The 19,932-nt window shown below is 40.3% G+C and overlaps 1 protein-coding gene across 5 annotated transcripts in view; it reads left to right on the forward strand.

The window, feature by feature from the left end:
* Positions 1-12,159, forward strand: part of USP34 (ubiquitin specific peptidase 34) — a 318,010-nt gene extending 305,851 nt beyond the window's left edge. For all 5 annotated transcript variants that reach the window (XM_050951989.1, XM_050951992.1, XM_050951990.1 and 2 more), the window contains 5 exons: positions 832-911; positions 5,091-5,231; positions 5,356-5,502; positions 9,216-9,375; positions 10,903-12,159. In XM_050951989.1, the coding sequence (XP_050807946.1) occupies positions 832-911; positions 5,091-5,231; positions 5,356-5,502; positions 9,216-9,375; positions 10,903-11,513 (1,139 nt within the window). In that variant the 3' untranslated portion in view covers positions 11,514-12,159. The remainder of the gene's footprint in view (positions 1-831; positions 912-5,090; positions 5,232-5,355; positions 5,503-9,215; positions 9,376-10,902) is intronic.
* The last annotated feature ends 7,773 nt before the right edge of the window (positions 12,160-19,932 follow it).

The following is a 19,932-nucleotide window of genomic DNA, read 5'->3' on the forward strand; positions in this document are numbered from 1 at the left end:
ACAAGTTCAGCAGTCCTTCTTCATCCCAGCTATCTCTGTGTAGGACATCCTAAAGTGAATTGCCACACATACGAGTGGTGCTCTGTGTGCGCATCTTCTGGAATAGCTACTCAGATTTTCCCACAATACAATATAGTTAGGCAGCATGATAGGTGTAGATACACAAACATGGTTATGTTGTCAGGAAAGTTTCTTTGTAACTGGGTAAGAGCTATCTCTTTCTGACTAGTTACAAAATTATGGAGGTAGTGTGGATTGGCTTTTACAGGTAAGAATTCATTAAGCCATTGAGTCACCCACTCATTCTTTTTTCCAGCCATGAACCACACAGCAGAATTACTATTTAGTGTGGGATTTTTCTGCTGAAGTGTTTATCAAGAATGTGTAACCTTTGCTATTGATCAGTGTGTCATCTAGCCAATGTTTCATTAAGTGTATGTAGATAAAGTTGTGGCTTGAGGTGAAGATGAAGCTTAAGAAATTTCAAATCTATTTGTTGTGCTCATGCTGCTTTGTTTCTCAAAAAAATATGAAAACTGATAAATTGTTCCAGCTAAAGAATTAAAAGAAAACAATATTGAGATCAGATGCTACATTTTAGACTCAGCAGGTAAAAATGTAGAACAAAGTCCTGTTCTGTAGACTAACTGTACTATAAAAAACATTCTAGATGCTAGACCTTTGTGGTCATACGTAATTGGTTTAGGATATAGTCCTCTGAATTTTTATGGTGCTTCAAAACTATTTATGCCAAAAAATAAATATATCCTACAAAGATCAGTTTTAGGTAGTTCTTTATGTCATCAGTTTTGTTTTCTCTTAACATTTCAGGTGTCCTCGTTGCGTATGAAGGTTTACCACTTCATCTTGCATTGTTTCCAAAACTTTGGACTGAACTGTGCCAGACTCAGGTAAAATTTAAATGGGTTTGAGAACTAACTGAACAAGAATATTTACAAGATGTGACAATATTTACATGTTTTAAAGCTAGTTATTTTTTAAACAGCAATTCATAAGACTAATTACTAATTCAATTCAGTACACTTTAAATGTATTGGGTGTTGTTAATTTGTTCACAACTTTAACATCTTTAAAGTTAAATTTTAACAGTTAGTAACTCCTTGTGTTTATATTGTGACATTCATCCTGAAGGATCTTAAAAAAAAAAGAAGCAGCTAACTGATATGCAGATCATGTATAGCCCTGATCCTGCAAACACTTTTGTATGCTAATAACTTTACACACATGCATAAATATTAGTAGGTTTGGAGCTTGTGCTTGTTGATAGAGATTGCTTCGCCCACCATTGAAATCCAGCCACTTCAGAGCTGTAATATACCCAAATATCACAATGAAGAGTACGTTCTCTCTCTCTCTAAAAGATCAATAAATTTAAGTCTGTAAATCTAGAATAGAATTTTTTAATAGCATACAGCCATTTCACCCAACAGTTTAGAATAGGGAGTGAAGAATACCATACCCAGCTGAAAGTGCAGGAGGAATTTAGGTAATTAGAATATACTTACCTAAGTTAGAATTTGTCCAGGACACCCATCAGCCCTCCTGCGCTTATGTGAAAACAACTACAAACTTTTTTCAAATAAAGTTTTAAAAAATTAAATCACCCTAGATTACTTGTCAAGTTGCAGGCTTGAAGAGATATATATATAACTCAAGTTCTAAAATCATGAAAATATGCAGTTTTTAGTGGAAATGCTGACACAGGGGTAACACTACTGACACAATGGCTGCATATTCCCACGTGGGGGCTATGGCACCTCTGGCATTCAGCTGCAGAATTTTTCTAGTGAGCACTATGTTTTGGGGCTTATTGCTCCTTCTCCTCCCTTGCAAAGGATGCCAGGGGTATAAAAGAGGGAGTGGCCCAACCTGTTGCTTTTTCTTTCAGTGAGCTCAAATCACGCCCAGTGTCCTCAGTGCTTTTCTTGACAGTTTCTTTTTTGATTTTCCCTTTTGGGGCTATTTTCTTTCTAGTTAGATTAACAGTTAGTTAGCACAGTCTTTCTTCAGTCCAAAAAATAAACAAACAATACAGCAACATTATAAGGCAAACTGCTATCTGTAAGGTGGCATTGGCATTATGTCAAACCTTTTCATGCAACAAAACCCAGCTCTGTTATATCACTCCAATTAATCACAAGTATCCACAAGATACTTTGCTTTTAAAACAGCATTAAAAAAAATTGAGAACGCTGCTATCCTGTCCTAATTGTCTCTGACATCAAATCATTCATGCAAAAATGTCTGTATCTAGACTTTGGTCTACAGACAGGTTCCTTAGTATAACTGGTGATACCTTTTCTCCAGGCCTTTGTATGGCCTCCATAAGATTGATTACAAAGGGAAACATACCTTATTGATGCTACTTACACCTGGGCCATTCGAGATGCAGAAGGTAAAGAAAACACATGTTCATCACGAGATTCCTTCCTTTCTTACTATTGAAAGGGATATTTCCAGATGGAGTAAGATGGTCACCTTGTTCTCAGCCCTTTTATAGAATATGGTCACTGTTGGAAATTAAAGCTTCTACCTTATGGTTCTGGAGTTGAAAACAGTTTGTCTAGTCTGTAAGACTTTCTCCCATTGATCAAGACCAGACTCATCTGTCAAAAGTACCAATGTCTGTCTTAGGTCTCCACCAGGTATTATATAAAAGGAAAGTCCAGACTAAGCCTGTTCATTATCAAGCCCAACATCCCTTCCCTGAAGCTCTACTTTGGGATCAGACAAAAGCCAGTGTCACTGGCAAAATCTGTTTCTCAACTGGAATCAGAAATTCCACTACATATTCCTTTTAGTTCCATTGGTTCAGGAGATCTGTCTGCAAATCAGATGAGACTCAGCCAAGATGTTGCAATAACTGTAATAGAATCTTGGCAGTTTGGTTCAAGTGTCCTGTGTCTGATGTTAGCACCACTTTCCAGATTACTAGATCTTTGTGCTTAGGTTGGATTAAGACTCTCCACCTGATCTTGAATTGTCAAGGGTTGATACCCTGACTTCTAGATTTTTGAACATTCCAGGACCATATTACAAATAGCAGGGGTTGTGATTTCAGCTTCCTTCAGATGCCTGGGACCATGGGCCTCCCTCACCTTGTAATACCCTAGTTTATTGAAGCATTTCTCTGTGGACCAGTAGGGTTGCTTACTGCTTTGCTTTCATGATTGCACTAAGGAATCTGGATTTCTTTATTGTTGTGCTGTGAGTATTACAGTGCGTGTTCATTCCAGGGTTATTCCCTGTAGTGTGTGAATTTCTTTTCAATTGGAATTGGAGTCTTCTTTCTCAAATCTCTCTGGATCTCTGTCAGATTATCATCTGTACCACACAGTGTAGAAGAGGACCTTCTCATATCCATAGCTACTTCCTGGACTTCCTTAGATACATACCAAATGGCCAGTTCTCTATAAACAGGAGTCCATATGGGAAGTGTGACATGGTTAGTGCCCTCAATCCCCGTTTGGAGTCTTAAATCATCTCCGGTTCCATCTCAGACAGACCACTAACTTGTCTGTTTCCTCAGTTCTCTTTTACATCCTTGTTAAGACTTGTCAGCTGTTCAGTCACCTGCATATATCAAAAGATATCCGTTGAACCCAAAGGCAGCACCTGTTGCTGACCTTTTTCACAGCATTTCCAAGCTGTTGCTTGTAGCTCTATATGTGTCTCATGACCTCACAGAGGTCTCATGCAGGAGTGGATTGGTGGCCAGCATATTCTCTTGACCTACCATCTAGAGCTGATGCTCGTTTTGGTAGTTACCACCCTCCTTGTTCACCTAGAATTTCCTAAGGGTTGTACTCTTGCTAATCTCCCATGAGCAGGACTATGCAGAGGCCACTCGAAGAAGAAAGGGGGGTTACTTACAAGTAACTGTTCTTCCAGAATGTAGCCTCTGCAAAGTCACACCTTCTGCCCACCTTCCCCACTTCTTCAGAATCTCAAGTAATGAATTCCTGAATTAGGGAACAGACTGAAGGGTAGTTGGGGCTACTCCAGTCCTCTGGGCGGGGAGATGGAGGAACTAGTGACTCCAACAGACAGTGCTCAATAGTAATATTCCACAGCTCAATGTCAGAGGCACCATATCACACAAATGTGAATATGAAGAGGCCATGCTCTTCAGGAACAACAATTACTGGTGAATAACCCCTCCTTACTATAGTTCATGAACATAAAAACTGTTAAGTTACATTTCTGTCATTATTCATGGCAGACACCTCCCGAGGTCTGGCTCCTGTCCCCTCTTGCAGCAGATCTCTACCAGTGCCACTGCCAGAGGGTACTTTATACCCACAGAAGATGGGGCAGTAGTTGCTTTGGAGACCAGAGGAGCTGGATCTCACTAAATACACACTACTCTTGACAAACTTCCATCCTCACATAAAATGAGGTGAATCAAAGAATGCAAATTAATTTCAGAGTGGTAGCCATGTTAGACACCATTAAATTAGGCTTGAATAAAGACTGGGAGTGGATGGATCATTACACAAAGTAAAACTGTTTTCCCGTGTTAATTTTTCCCCCTACTGTTCCTCACACCTTCTTATCAACGGTTGGAAATGGGCCATCCTGATTATCACTACAAACATTTTTTTTCTTCGCTGAATAATAGCTCACCTTAATTAATTACCCTCGTTACAGTTAGTATGGCAATACCCATTTTTTCATGTTCTCTGTGTATATATATTTTCCTACTGTATCTTCCACTGCATGCATCCGATGAAGTGGCTTTTAGCCGACAAAAGCTTATGCTCAAATAAATTTGTAAGTCTCTAAGGTCCCACAAGTACTCCGCGTTCCTTTTGCAAATTAATTTATTTTTGTCCTTAGTAGTAGTTTATTTTCATTAATGACAGGCAAACATTTTCAGTGTGAATTAATTGGATTAGTGGACCAGTTAGTTATCATGATAATTAATGTTGCAGGCATTATTCCAGATGGTGCCTATTCTTTCAGTTACCCTTAATAGATAATTATGTACAATGCTCTCACTAGTGTCATAATTTCAGTGTGCTGATTTTGAAGCATTAAATTGCAAAGTATTTTTCTCTCCTCTTTAGTCTGCTATGTCAAAGAACTGTATTAAACTCCTGTGTGAAGATCCAGTTTTTGCAGAATATATTAAATGTATTCTAATGGATGAAAGAACATTTCTTAACAACAATATTGTGTACACATTCTTGACGCACTTTCTTCTAAAGGTATGTGGTATTTTAAGTGTTCTTATTTAATGGAAATGCAGTTATTATACATCACATTAGTTTAGGATACTACTTTGCACAATTCAAGTCTTCAGAGCTTTGAAATAAATGTGTTCTGTTACAGGTCCAGGGGCAGGTATTTTCTGAAGCAAACTGTGCCAATTTAATCAATACTCTCGTTACAAATCTGATAAATCAGTATCAAAGCCTAGAATCTGATTTCAGCAGCCAGCGAGTTGAAATTTCCAAAGCAAGCTCTACCTTAAATGGGGTAAGACTTTTCAAAGCCATTAAAATAATAAAACCATTTAAAAACAAGTTTCCTTTCTATGGCAGAGTTTCAGAAGATTGTATCCAGTGTGAGGATTTTCCTTAGAGAGTGGACATATTGATTGAAACTATATGCATAGGCAGAGTCCCCTTTGCCAACTAGTCAGAGACAGCTGGCGGTGTCCATCAGGTTGAACCCTGGATATGGGGGCTGCTCACCAACGCCGTGCTAGAAATCTCTGCTCTGCTAAGGAAATAGATAAATAGCTCTGGAATGCCATTCTGATCTCTTCAAAATTCTTCTTTTATCAGTCTCTTTTAGCTCTCTGCTACCTACTTTTTCACTTTCTGTTTCCTCTTGTTCTCTTCCTCTGCATCATATGGGTAGACTGCTGTCACTCCAGCCCCAGGCACCTCCTTGCTGTGATCTGATAAAAGTCCCTGAGTCCCACCTGTGATTATATGGAAAAAGAGTTTGTCCTCTGCCCTCCACCTAACACCTCTGATTATTTCTCTGAAACAGACATTAGATCAGCCCAAAGATTGAAAAATGTAGGAAAACGTTAAAGAAGCTTAGGAAGTGCCTATTCTGTTCTTATTTCTCTTTGTGTATTTCGTCAACCAGAAAAGGTAAACTCTCCAAATCTTGTTCCAAGGATTCAAGGGCTGTTTTCCTTAAGCCACTTTCTCACAAGAAAACAAATTCTTCAAGTGATTCCACATTTCCATTCCACCGTAGGTATGTGCATGCCTTGTGCACAGATGTCAAAGATTTTCCCCTTAGCCATACCTGTCAGTGCAGTATGAATTCCCTCTGGTACCTCTTACCAATGCACACAGGTATAAAAGGCCACACTGACCCCGACACCTCTCAGTTCCTTCTTACTGTGGTTGTTGGAGCTGCGATCTTTGTTTCTTCATATCTTTCCTCCCTCGGTGTATGTAGTACCTGTAATACTAGTTTTAGTCTTATATAGTAATTCTGTAAATAGTATTGTAAACTTATACCTATAAATGTCTTTTAGTGTGGGGTTACCAGTCCCTGATTGGGTACCGGCATTGATACCAAACTGATGCCCCATTCTCCTGGCTTCAAGGCCTGTCATTCATGTAACGTGTCTATGCTAGTAAGTGACCCTCCTTCCAGCTGCCTTAAGTGTCTGAGAGAGGTGCGTGTGAGTGACAAATATCACATTTGTTCAAACATCATTCGAAAAAGGATAAGGCTGCCAGACTCAAGTATCTGCTCATGGATTCTGCATTTCATCCACCATCAGAACCCACCCGCTCTGAGTGGGTACCAAGCATGTCCATGTCTATCAGAAGTGCTCCTGTTCTTACGAAGTCATCAGCCAGATTTGTATTGCCAGTGCCTAAGAAGAGATTGCATTCGTCTCCTAGGGATTCAGTACCAGAATCTTCCAACAGGAAAGCGCCACGTGTTCACAAGAACTCATAGGAGTACCCTAAAAAGTCGCACCCCCAGGAGCAGTCTGTGAGCCAGCGGGGATTGCTGACTTCAGAACCCAAGAAGAGTCCATTTAGACCAGTCCCTGAAGCATCAACGCACCTCTGGCTCAAGAACCCCTGCAGGCTCAAGAACCCCTTCTGGTGCCGTTGACACCCGAGGCATTTGAGGCAGCCAGGGAGTTATTCATCTTGTTGGTACCGGCTTCTACCATGATTCAAGAGCCTCACAAGGAACTGACTTTGGAACCACATGCTCCTGTGGTCCCGACTCAAACCCCAGAGCATCACTTGGTACTGGTCACATCTGTGCTCACAGTTCCTCTCCGTAGGATTACATCTAGAGCAGGGGTAGGCAACCTATGGCACACTTGCCGAAGGTGGCACGCGAGCTGATTTTCAGTGGCACTCACACTGCCCAGGTCCTGGCCACCAGTCCGGGGGGCTCTGCATTTTAATTTAATTTTAAATGAAGTTTCTTAAACATTTTAAAAACCTTATTTACTTTACATACAACAATAGTTTAGTTATATATTATAGACTTATAGAAAGAGACCTAAAAACGTTAAAATGTATTACCGGCATACGAAACCTTAAATCAGAGTGAATAAATGAAGACTCGTCACACCACTTCTGAAAGGTTGCCGACCCCTGATCTAGAGGCAAGCCAGTGATAATTTCATTGGTTCCCCCTTTTCCAGACTCACAACCCCACTCCCTGATACTGATGAGTTCATCTCCCCTATGGTTGGAGGAAATGGACTCCTCATTGGACTCAAGTCAGATCTATTGTGTCCCAATGTAAGTTTGCCCAACAGCTGCAGTGGGGTGTCTGTCCACCTCAGCATTTTAGGAGTCAGTGGCCTTCTCAGAACTGCATCCCACCTCCATTCTAGTGGCCCTTCTGCCTTACAGTTCAGAACTGCCTCAAAGTTCTAGGACATATGGCGGTGCGCACCTACGTGGTACAGCTATAAACTGCACTTCAAGCATTTGCAGGGTAGGATGGCCTCTATGTACTCAACGGCCCATTGTCATGTAGACATGGTGGTTCAGGTACCCCTTCAGTTCTTATCCGTTCTGAACTGGTAGATAAAACCTAGGAATGTTTGCGGAGGAGTTCCCTTTGCCCCTGCACAGCCTATTCTCACCCTAGTTACAGATGCATTGGATCTAGGTTGGTATCTTACATCACCTTCAGACTCCGTGCCTTTGGCCTTTCCCCCCTCATCTATACAACATCTTAAAAAATTCTTACTATTCCTTTCTTGTTACATAACTTCCATTCAGAAAAGGCTCACCCATCTATTGAATATTTAGTAATCAATAAAAAATTCTGTTTCCATTGTTCTAAGTGAAATTGGTTCTACAAGAAGAAGGAATTATTCCTTTTTCTTTTTCTTTCTCTTCATTTTACTTGTTCTTCATTGATACAAAAAGTCAGCACCATCTAAAAGAGCTCAGTGACATACTTTAATTAACACTGGTCTAGACCCAGTATTAGTGACTTAATCAGTGGGATTTGCTAAAATTTACATAACAGAGTAATGTAGACAGGCCAATGTATATTGTGATATCTTACAGTGCCCCCAGCGACAGGCTGTGTTGGGTTTAGGAGCCCACACTTAATGAATGGTCTGGAGAATAAAAGTGGAACAACCTTTTCAGCATTCTCATTCTCATACTGTTCACACAGGAAATCAGTGCACTTGCAAACTTCTCTACTCCTAGAGCTTAGTGGTATGAAATAGCTGGGAGTTGACAGAAACACTCAAGTAATTCTACATTTTGTTAATTCTCCATATTCAGTGTCACTTCTACAGAACACAAAATTTCCAAAACTGTTGCTGGGTTTTCCACGATCAGGTTGGCAACCACAGTATGTTTTATTCGCTGTTCAGAACTAGTGTAAAATGCATTGGAATTAAGCATTAAGAAATCCTAACCACGGGGGCTAATTCTGTTGTTTACAACTTAATATTGTCAACTCTTTCGCTGTAGGTCTTTGTCTACATTAAGGACATTGCTAATACTAGTGGGAAAGTTTTGGGAAATTTCGATAGTGTAAACAAAGTTCAGGAATCTATTCTGTTGGAAGCAGAAAAGGGTTCAGAACATCTGGTATCTGTGTATCTCTACTTATTACACAAATCAACTTGTTTCAATTGTAAATAGTGTGTGTGTAGGATTAATGTAAATACAAAGTTGGAAGTATTTAGTAATCGTGTTTGTTTATGATGTTTCTAGGACCTTCGAGCACTTGCTTTGTTGCTTTCAGTGCACACCCCTAAGCAGCTGAATTCAGCCCTGATTCCAACTTTGCAAGAACTGTTAAATAAATGCAGGGCTTGTCAACAACAGAGGAACTCATTACAAGAGCAAGAAGCCAAAGAAAGAAAAACTAAAGGTGTGCCTTTTATAACTTTGTTGTAATCTTCAACTCCCTCTCCTTTACCTCGCATATCCACGCTATTGCTATATCCTGCCAGTTCTTCCTCCTCATATCTCCAGCTCAATCTGTACCACCAAGATTCTGGTCCATACCATGGAAATCTCCCAGTAAGACTAGAGCAACCACCACCTCTCTGATTTACCTGATTCCTGCCTTGCACTCCTCTGGATAATCCAAAATACTTCTACTAAAATCATTTTTCTTGCCCACTGCTCTTACTGTATCACCCGTCACAGGTTCATATTTGCAGCATGAAATTAAAATCTTGTCCTCACTTTCAAAGCTCCTCATACTACTTCTCTTGTTTCATCCCCTACCACTCCCGTCCCTCATACTCTGCTATGGCAGCTCCACTGGCCTTGAGACTGTATTTGTATTTTTCTCTTGTTTCATCCCCTACCACTCCCGTCCCTCATACTCTGCTATGCCAGCTCCACTGGCCTTGAGACTGTTTTTGTGTTTTTCTCCTGTTTCATCCTTATGTCTGAAATAACCTGCTAACTATGGAGCCTACCTCCCCTTTTAAAAAATTCTAACACCCACTTCCTTGGACTAGCCTTCTAGTGCTGATTCCACTCACGTGCCATAAAAAGAAGAGAAAAAAGCACAATCCTAATTTTGACAAATTTGCATACTGAAATGAGATAAAGTAATAGGAACTGACACAGTATGTGTGTGATGCAATAAATAACCTCATGAGGCTTTAGTATGTAAATCTCACCTATCGGTTTCCTTTGTGTGATGCTTCTCACTCTCATCTCTCCCTGTTGTCATATGTAAACTAGATTGTAAGCTTATCTGGTAAGGGACCTGGCTTTTTTTCTTTACAGTATCATCCAAACTAATAATTCTGTATACATAACATTATGCACTATCAATCCAAAACACATGGGGTGGAATCCTGGTTGTATAGAAATCAAAAGGCTTTTTAGCATTGACCTCTCTGGGACCAGGATTACTTCATTACACTTAGTGTGGAGAGGAAACCTTTTACAAAGCTGAGCATATTAAAGAAAGGTTATGTAATGAAATCTGTTTAAACAAACAATAAATATTATTATTTATTTATTGTCATCATTATTATCTTGATTTATTATTTGTATTGTGGCAGAGCTTAGGAGCCCTAGTCATGGACCAGGGCCCCATGACTCTAGGTGATGTACAAACACAAAATAAAAAGACAGTCCTTGCTGTAAAGATCTTATGTTACCCACTTAACACTGGAGCTTCAGATTTGCTGATTCCAATCCCTAATGCAACACACAAGAATCTAAGGAAGTGAAATTTGAAGCAGGCAGTTACATTTAATGAATCTCTCCAATCTGATGAGCCTCTGAGGAGATCTCTAGTGAGCGCTGTTTGCTTACATACAGAAGTTTTTGAAAGTGAAAAACATGAAATAAAAGATCTCGAGACTTGAATGTAAGTATAAAACAAATCTGATAAATGTACTTCACTGCATATTGTATGTTGGTTTTACAGATGATGAAGGAGCTACTCCTGTAAAAAGAAGACGGGTTAGCAGCGATGAGGAGCATACTGTAGACAGCTGCATCAGTGATATGAAAACTGAACCAAGGGACACATTGACTCCAACAAGCACTTCAGATAATGAGACAAGAGACTCTTCTATCATTGATCCTGGCACTGAGCAAGATCCTCCTTCCCCTGAAAATAGTTCAGTTAAAGAATACAGAATGGAAGTTCCATCTTCCTTTTCAGAAGAGATGATGTTAACTACCAGGTCACAACACACAGAAGAGCAGTCAAGCAATGGTAAATTTGAAGAGTGCAAGGAATTTAAAGATCTGCAGAGTTCCAAGGATCCCAGTGCAGTTGAGGATGACTCAGAGTTCCCTTCCACATCAATTTCAGCAGTTTTATCTGACCTAGCAGATCTAAGAGGCTGCGATGGTCAAGCCTTACCATCCCAGGACCCTGAAAATAGTTTATCAATCAGTTGTGGCCATTCCAGAGGACTTTTTAGTCACATGCAGCAGCATGACATTTTAGACATCCTATGTAGGACCATTGAGTCTACGATTCATGTGGTCACAAGGATATCTAGCAAAGGAAACCAAGCTGCTTCTTGACATTAAATGGAGCATGTCTGCTTTTAAGGTTTTTTGTTTTGTTTTTTTTTCCCCAAAAAATGCTGTTTGTATAAGTTTTGCTTATTTCTGTTTTGTGCTTCAGTTTGTCCAGTGCTCTCTGCTTGAATGGCAAAATAGATTTATATGCTTAATTCTTGGTCAGGCAGAATTCCAGATTAAAACATTTTTTGCATCTACCGTACTTTTCTTAAAGGGCAATCAGATAATGGATATGTTTTATGTAATTAAGAGTTCACTGTAGTGGCTTTCATTTAATATGGCTGTATGGGAGAACAGGGCCTCCTTGCCCTGTATGATGTAATTTAAACTTATGGCATTTTTACTGTGTATAATATGGTGTCCTCTGTGCCAGTTTTGTACCTTATAATAGAGGCAGATTGCCTCAGATCGCTGTGGTTCTTATTATCAAAATTAAGTTTACTTGTATACTAAACAACCACAAGAAATTTGATTCTGTAAAGAATCCTCTTTAGCTGTGGCCTGGCAGTATATATATGGTGCTTTATTTAACAGAATACCTGTGGAGGAAATAAAGCACACTTGATGTAAAATTAATTGTTTTATTTTTATTGACATGATCAATCGCTATTCTGTGCACTTCATTAAACTGATTGTGATGACTTTTCATTTGTTTACATATGTTGCTTCAGTCTTCAGATTTCTAACCAAAGACAACTTGAGAACTGTGAAATAGATGCAGAATAAGAAACACTTCTCAAATACATTCTAAGCTGTGTAAATCTCAAGTCTTTCCCATTCATTTTGTCTGTTTTGCATTAACTTTACAATTGGACAGTTAAGTAAAATGATCCTCATTCCAACAATTTAAAAATACAAAGAATCCAACTGAATCTTTTACTACTTTCCTCAATATTGACCTGTCAGCTAGGATGTGAGCTTTTGCTCCATTCTGGCCTCCTCTTCTCCCCATCTTGCCATTTTCAGTCCCTCTTCCTGCTATGCAGTGTTTCCCACAATTCTGATATCAATGGGCTATTCCTCTCCTGTCCAAAGTTTCCATAAACTGCAGCACAGCCTGTGCTAGCCACACCCCCTTTTCCTGCTTGGTGCTAGATCTTCTGTCTCCATGACAGCAGTCAAATGGTGGTTTGCTTCGCTCCCCTCCTTTTCTTGTAGATTCATTGTTTTGAGTGGTTAAATTGTTCGTTTTCAAGCCTCACTGTAGCACCTCCCTGCCAAGCTCATTTGCCCCCTTTCAAGGCATGACACAGCAGCTATGCAAGTATCAGCATCTGGGCAGCATGGTGATCATAGCCACCTGTCACCTCTGCTGCATGCATCCCACTGAGCTCCTCTGCCCCCTGTCAGGCCTGGCAGACCAGCCATGCAAGCACCAGGCAGCCAGCCAGCTGACCCTATCTCTGCAAGGGCACAGGACCTCTACCCCCCCCAAGTAACTGCAACTCCACTGCAGAAAAACCCAATCAGGAGAGAGAGAGCAGAACAGGGAGAGGCTCTGAGGATGAGGAGGACTTTATCCAGACGACTGGGGTAAGTCCTGTGACAACAAAGAACCATAAAGAAGAGACTCTTTCTGGGCTACTGGTCCCCTCCTACAAGTCGGAAGGTGGGTCCTAGAATCCCTGGGGAGAGAAGCAGGGCTCCTACACAGCTCCCCTTCCTCGGACTGTGAATCGGGGGATTCTCATGGTACTATAGGGTAAGTACCGCAAACCCCAGAGACTCTGGGTCCCAAAAAAGCAAAAGGCTGTCTCCACGTTAACAGAGGCATTTGAGGATTCCACTCGCCATGAAACTGCACCTTCGTGGGATTACCAAGGGGTAAGTGAGAAATCCTTCCCATTTTCAGAATGATCCTGATTTCCTGATCAAAGCTCCAAGTGGTACTGGATCGCATGTACAGCACTTACTTGGGTGCTAGCCAGCCTGGGGTAGCAGGCAGGCAGCCTGTCAGGCTCGCAGGAACAGCTAACAAGACATTTTCACATTGTATATATGTGTCAGTACCCCTCCTCTGGTGTGTGGTCCCCAGACCAGGATGAATAATATACCAAGTCCCCCCTGTAAATGGTCAGAGGAAGAAGTCCCACACATACAAAACAAACAAACAAAAACCCACACCAGCAACAACCTACAAGACTTTTCAAAGAAAGGATATCAGTCAGTGGCCTGCAAGGAACTTATTTAATGTCAATACAATATCTCTCCTTGTGAGCATTATTGTGATGCATGTTTTCCATTGCTGCTTCTTTTGAGGTAATCATATGAGCCAAATGAGGACACCTGATTAAACCACAGTATGGTTTGGGAGTCTAAGATTGGCGCAGCAGTATCTTCACCAGTGAAAGACAAGGTCATACCTTCAAAAGGGGACTTCCTTCCAAAAGACACCACAGTGATGACTGTATCACTGCACCGAATATTCTTCATAGTGATATCAGTATAATATAATTATATCATAATTATGATGTATTTTATGTAAGATAAGCATGTGAGGTGTCATTGGAAAGGTTATGGTTTGCTCAATATGATTATCCTATCTGTATGCATGAATCATTTTTGTATCCAAAGTTATGAATATTGATTATGTATCTATTTCACATGTAGCTATGACTAGGCAACACCCACCAGGCAAAAATTGCTCAGTCTAGATGCTCTGGCTGGGACGGGCCCATTCAGATTAATGAGCCATTAGGAAGAAACAAGAGGCCTTAGAAGAAGCTTATCTCCAACCTGGTGAGCCTTTCTGTGGCTCCAAACAGCCAGTGGGGGGTGGCTGCTGTTTCTCTACAGGAACATGTGACCAGGTCACCTGGTGCTGGACTCCATCTTGGGATGTCAGTATTTTTCCACTGACTGGCATAGGAACCAAGCTTTGAAACAAAGGCTTCCTGCCATATGCAAAAGCTATATAAGGTAGGGGAGTGACATCAACTGAGTTCTTCACTGGCTCCCCACCCAAGAAGACTCCTGGAAACACCTGAGGAACAAAGACAACTGGAGGAAGTGCTGGACCCAGGCGAAAGGAATTTTTAGCCTGTGAATGGAACACCTGGAGATTCCAAGCTTTAAGCAAGTGCAGCTTACCCCTTAAGAATCTGCAGCCTGATTGTATCATCACTTAGGGTGAGAATCTGCTATTCATATCCAATCTATTTAGCGTATTAAGCTTAGTTTGTGTTTTTGTTTATTTGCTAGGTAATCTGTTTTGATCTCTTTGCTATCACTTATAATCACTTAAATCTATCTTTTGTAGTAAATAAACTTATTTTTACTCTATCTAAACCCATGTGTGGGAATCATAACTCAGGGCAAAAGGCTGTAGCATATTCCTTTCCGCACTGAGGGAGGGGACAAATTTTATGAGCTTACGCTGTACAGTTCCCTGTGCAGTGCAAGATGTTATAATTTTGGGTTTACATTCCAGAGGAGGTGAGAGGTTGCCTTAGCTGAAGCCTGCCCATGCAGGAGCTGGTCAGAGAGCCTGCATGCATGTAATTGCAGCTGGATGTGTTCCTAACTATATATGCTGGTGAAAGTGAAGGCTAGAAAGGGCCTTGCAGCTTGTCAGTATAGTGTAAAAGGGACCCCAGGTTGGCTAGTGGGTTAGGGGGCTCAGTGGTACCCCAGTTTCAGGTGGCACCTGGGGGTGCGGGACCAATAACAATGACACACAGCACACTGAGGCTATCGCTGTTCAAATCAAAGTTTTTTCATATATTTACCTACTTCATGGTAAACAAGCAGCTCATTTTCTAGGGGTATAATCCTTGCCTGGAGTGAGACAATTTGTATTCTGCCTTGGTCAAACCCTTGATGTGATTTGTGATGAGCAGTGGCTGCTAACTTGATGTGGAAAAGAGCTTTCAGCCTAGCACTGTAGTACTCCATATCAGCGCTAAGTAGTGTACTGTTAACAGTATCCTTGGGCATGTTGGCAAAACTCTCAGGTATCCAGAGTTCTCAGAGCAATCAGACTGGCCAGACTAACAGACCGATCTTCCTTACGTAGGATCTACCACCGGTGCTGAACACTCTAACCATCCATTCCATTGAGAGTCTGACATCCTTCATTCTGCCCATGGCCACAGCACGCAACTGAACACTAGCGGCACACCCTGAATATCAGAAAAGCACTTATATCAAACATACAGAACAAGCAAGGAATTCAGCTCTCTGTTCATTTCCTTTCATCCTGCAATGCCAAGGGCTTAAAAATGGCCAAGCTATCCCTTACTAGATGAAGCATAAGAATAGCCATACTGGGTCAGACCAAAGGTCCATCTAGCCCAGTATCCTGTCTTTTGACGGTGGCCAGTGCCAGGTGGCCCAGAGGGAAAGAACAGAACAGATAATCATGAAGTGATCCATCCCCTGTCATCCACTCCCAGCTTCTGGCAAACAGGCTAGGGACACCATTCCTGCCCATCCTGGCTAATAACTATTGATGGACCTATCCTCCATGAACTTACCTAGTTCTTTTTTTGAACCCTATTATAGTCTTCGCCTTCACAACATCCTCTGGCAAGGAGTTCCACATGTTGACTGTGCATTGTGTGAAGAAATAATTTTTTTTGTTTGTTTTAAACCTGCTGCCTATTCATTTCATTTGGTCACCCTTAGTTGTTGTGTTATGAGAAGGAGTAAATAACACTTCCTTATTTACTTTCTCTACACCAGGCATGGTTTTACAGACCTCTATCATATCCCCCCTTATTCGTCCCTTTCCCAAGCTGAAAAGTCCCAGTCTTATTAATCTCTCCTCATATGGTTCATTTTTGGTGCCATTTACTAAACCTTTTCCAATTCCAATCTATTTTTTTGAGATGGGGTGACCACGTCTGCACACAGTATTCAAGATGTGAGTGTACCATGGATTTATACAGAAGCAATATGATATTTTCTGTCTTCTTATCTATCCCTTTCTTAATGATATCCCAACACTCTGTATGCTTTTTTGACTGCTGCTGTACATTGAGTGGATGTTTTCAGAGAACTAACCACAATAACTCCAAGATCTCTTTCTTGAGTGGTAGTAGATAATTTGGACCCCATCATTTTATATGTATAACTGGGATTATGTCTTCCAATGTGCATTACTTTGCATTTATCAGCATTGAATGTCATCTGCCATTTTGTTGCCCAGTCACCCCATTTTGTGAGATTCTTTTGTAGCTTGGGACTTAACTATCTTGAATAGTTTTCTATCATCTGCAAATTTTGCCACTTCACTGTTTACTCCTTTTTCCAGATCATTTATGAATAGCACTGGTTGAATATGAATATGTTGAATAGGACTGGTCCCAGTACAGACCCCTGGGGGCACCACTATTTACCTCTCTCCATTCTGAAAACTGACCATTTATTCCTACCCTTTGTTTCCTATCTTTTAACCAGTCCATGAGAGGACCTTCCCTCTTATCCCATGACAGTTACTTTGCTTAAGAGCCTTTGGTGAAGGACCTTTTGAAAGGCTTTCTGAAAATCTAAGTACACTATATCCACTGGATCCCCCTTGTCCACATGCTTGTTGACCCCCTCAAAGAATTCTAGTAGATTGGTGAGGCATGATTTCCCTTTACAAAAATCATGTTGACTCTTCCCAAACAAATTATGTTCATCTATGTGTCTGACAACTTTGTTCTTTACTATTGTTCAACCAGTTTGCCTCGTACTCAAGTCAGGTTTAGCGGCCTGTAATTGTTGGGATCATCTCTGGAGACCTTTTTAAAAATTGGTGTCACATTAGCTATCCTCCAATAATTTAGTACAGAAGCTGATTTAAATGATAGGTTACAAACTAGAGTTAGTAGTTCTGCAATTTCACATCTGAGTTACTTCAGAACTGCTGGGTGAATACCATCTGGTCCTGGTGACTTATTACTATTTAGTTTATCAGTTTATTCCAAAACCTCCTCTAATGACACCTCAATCTGGGACAGTTCCTCAGATTTGTCACCTAAAAAGAATGGCTCAGGTGTGAGAATCTCCCTCACATCCTCAGATGTGAAGACGGTTGCAAACAATTCATTTAGGGCTGTCAAGTGATTAAAAAAATTAATTGTGATTAATCGCACTGTTAATAAGAGAATACCATTTATTTACATTTTTTCCTACATTTTCAAATATATTGATTTCAGTTACAACACAGAATACAAAGTGTACAGTGCTCACTTTATATTTACTTTTGATTACAAATATTTGCACTGTAAAAAACAAAATAGTATTTTTCAATTCACCTAATACAAGTACTGTAGTGCAATCTTTTTATAATGAAAGTTGAACATAAAAATGTGGAATTATGTACAAAAAATAACTTCATTCAAAAATAAAACAATGTAAAACTTTAGAACCTACAAGTCTACTCAGTTCTACTTCAGCCAGTCACTCAAACAAGTTTGGTTACAATTTGCAAGAGATAATGCTGCCCATGTCTTGTTTACAACGTAACCTGAAAGTGAGGACTGGCGTTCGCATGGCGGCATCGCAAGGTATTTACATACCAGATGTGCTAAAGATTCGTATGTCCCTTCATGCTTCACCCACCATTCCAGAAGATGTTTTCCATGCTGATGATGGGTTCTGCTCAATAACAATCCAAAGCAGAGTGGACCGACGCATGTTCATTTTCATCATATGAGTCATGCCATCAGCAGACGGTTGATTTTGTTTTTTGATGGTTCGGGTTCTGTAGTTTCCACATTGGAGTGTTGCGCTTTAAAGATATCTGAAAGCTTGGTCCACACCTCATCACTCTCAGATTTTGGAAGGGACTTCAGATTCTTAAACCTGGGGTGCTGTATCTGTCCTTAGAAATACCACATTGGTACCTTCTTTGCGTTTTGTGAAATGTGCTGTGAAAGTGTTCAATAGCCCTAAATTCATTTAGTTTCTCTGCAATGGCCTTATCATCCTTGAGTCTCCTTTAGCATCTCGATCATCCAGTGGCCCCACTGGTTGCATAGCAGGCTTCCTGCTTCTGATGTACTTTTTTTTTTTTTTTTTTTTTTTTGGCTATTACTTTTAGCATCCTTAGCTAGCTGTTCTTCAAATTCTTTTTTTTTTTTTTTGCCTTCCTAATTATATTTTTACATTTCATTTGCCAGAGTTGATGCTCCTTTCTATTTTCCTCACTAGGATTTAAATGCCACTTTTTAAAGGATGCCTTTTTGTCTCTCAGTTTCTTTTTGTTTGTTGTTTAGCCACGGTGACACTTTTTTGAGTCTTACTATGTTTTTTAATTTGGGGTATACATTTAAGATGAGCATCTATTATAGTATCTTTTAAAAGTTTCCATGCAGCTTGCAGGGATTTCACTTTTGGCATTGTACCTTTTAATTTCTGTTTAACTAACTTCCTCATTTTTGTGTAGTTCCCCTTTCTGAAATTAAATGCTACCGTTTTGGGGAGCTGTGGTGTTTTGCCCACCACAGGGATGTTAAATTTAATTATATTATGGTCACTGTTACCAAGCAGTCCAGCTATATTTACCTCTTGAACCACATGCTGTGCTCCATTTAGGACTAAATCAAGAATTCTCTCTCCTCTTGTGGGTTCCAGGACTAGCTGCCCCAAGAAGCACCGTCCTGAGGTGACATGTACCCAGTCAATATGGGGATAGTTGAAATCCCCCATTGTTATTGAGTTTTTTTATTTTTAAAGCCCCTCTAGTCTCCCTGAGCATTTCATAGTCAGTGTCACCATCCTGGTCAGGTGGCTGGTAATCTTTCACTACTGCTATATTCTTCTTAGAGCATGGAATGACTATCCATAGAGATTCTGTGGTACAGTTTGGTTCATTTAAGATTTTTACTCCATTTGGTTCTATGCTTTCTTTCACATATAGTGCCACTCCCTCACCAGCACAAACTGTTCTGTCCTTCTGATATATTTTGTACTCTGGATTACTGTGTCCCATTGATTATCCTCATTCCACTAAGTTTCTGTTATGACCATTATATCAGTATTCTCATTTAATATGAGGCACTCTAATTTACCCATCTTATTATTTAGACTTCTACCATTTGTATATAAGCACTTCAAAAACTTGTCACTTTTTAGCTGTCTGCCATTACATGATGTAGTTGAATAGGATTTTCATTTGACCATGTCTCATCAGATCCTACCCATATTTTATCATCTTCCATCCTCTCCTCTTTTCTAGGACGTAGAGAATCTCCATGAATAGATCCTGCCTTAAGGGATGTCTCTGTCCAAACCATGTGCTCCTCCGCACCTGTCGGCTTTCCCCCAGCCCTTAGTTTAAAAACTGACCTTTTTCATTTTAAGTGCCAACAATAGTTCCATTTTGGTTTAGATGACGCTCATCCTTCATGTATATACTACATGTTGTTGAGGCATAAAAGCCATTGGTGCACCTGTTCCAGAAGGAATCAAGTTGCATTCTTCAAGATCC

Source organism: Gopherus flavomarginatus, chromosome 4 (assembly GCF_025201925.1).
Source record: "Gopherus flavomarginatus isolate rGopFla2 chromosome 4, rGopFla2.mat.asm, whole genome shotgun sequence".
NCBI lineage: Eukaryota > Metazoa > Chordata > Testudines > Testudinidae > Gopherus > Gopherus flavomarginatus.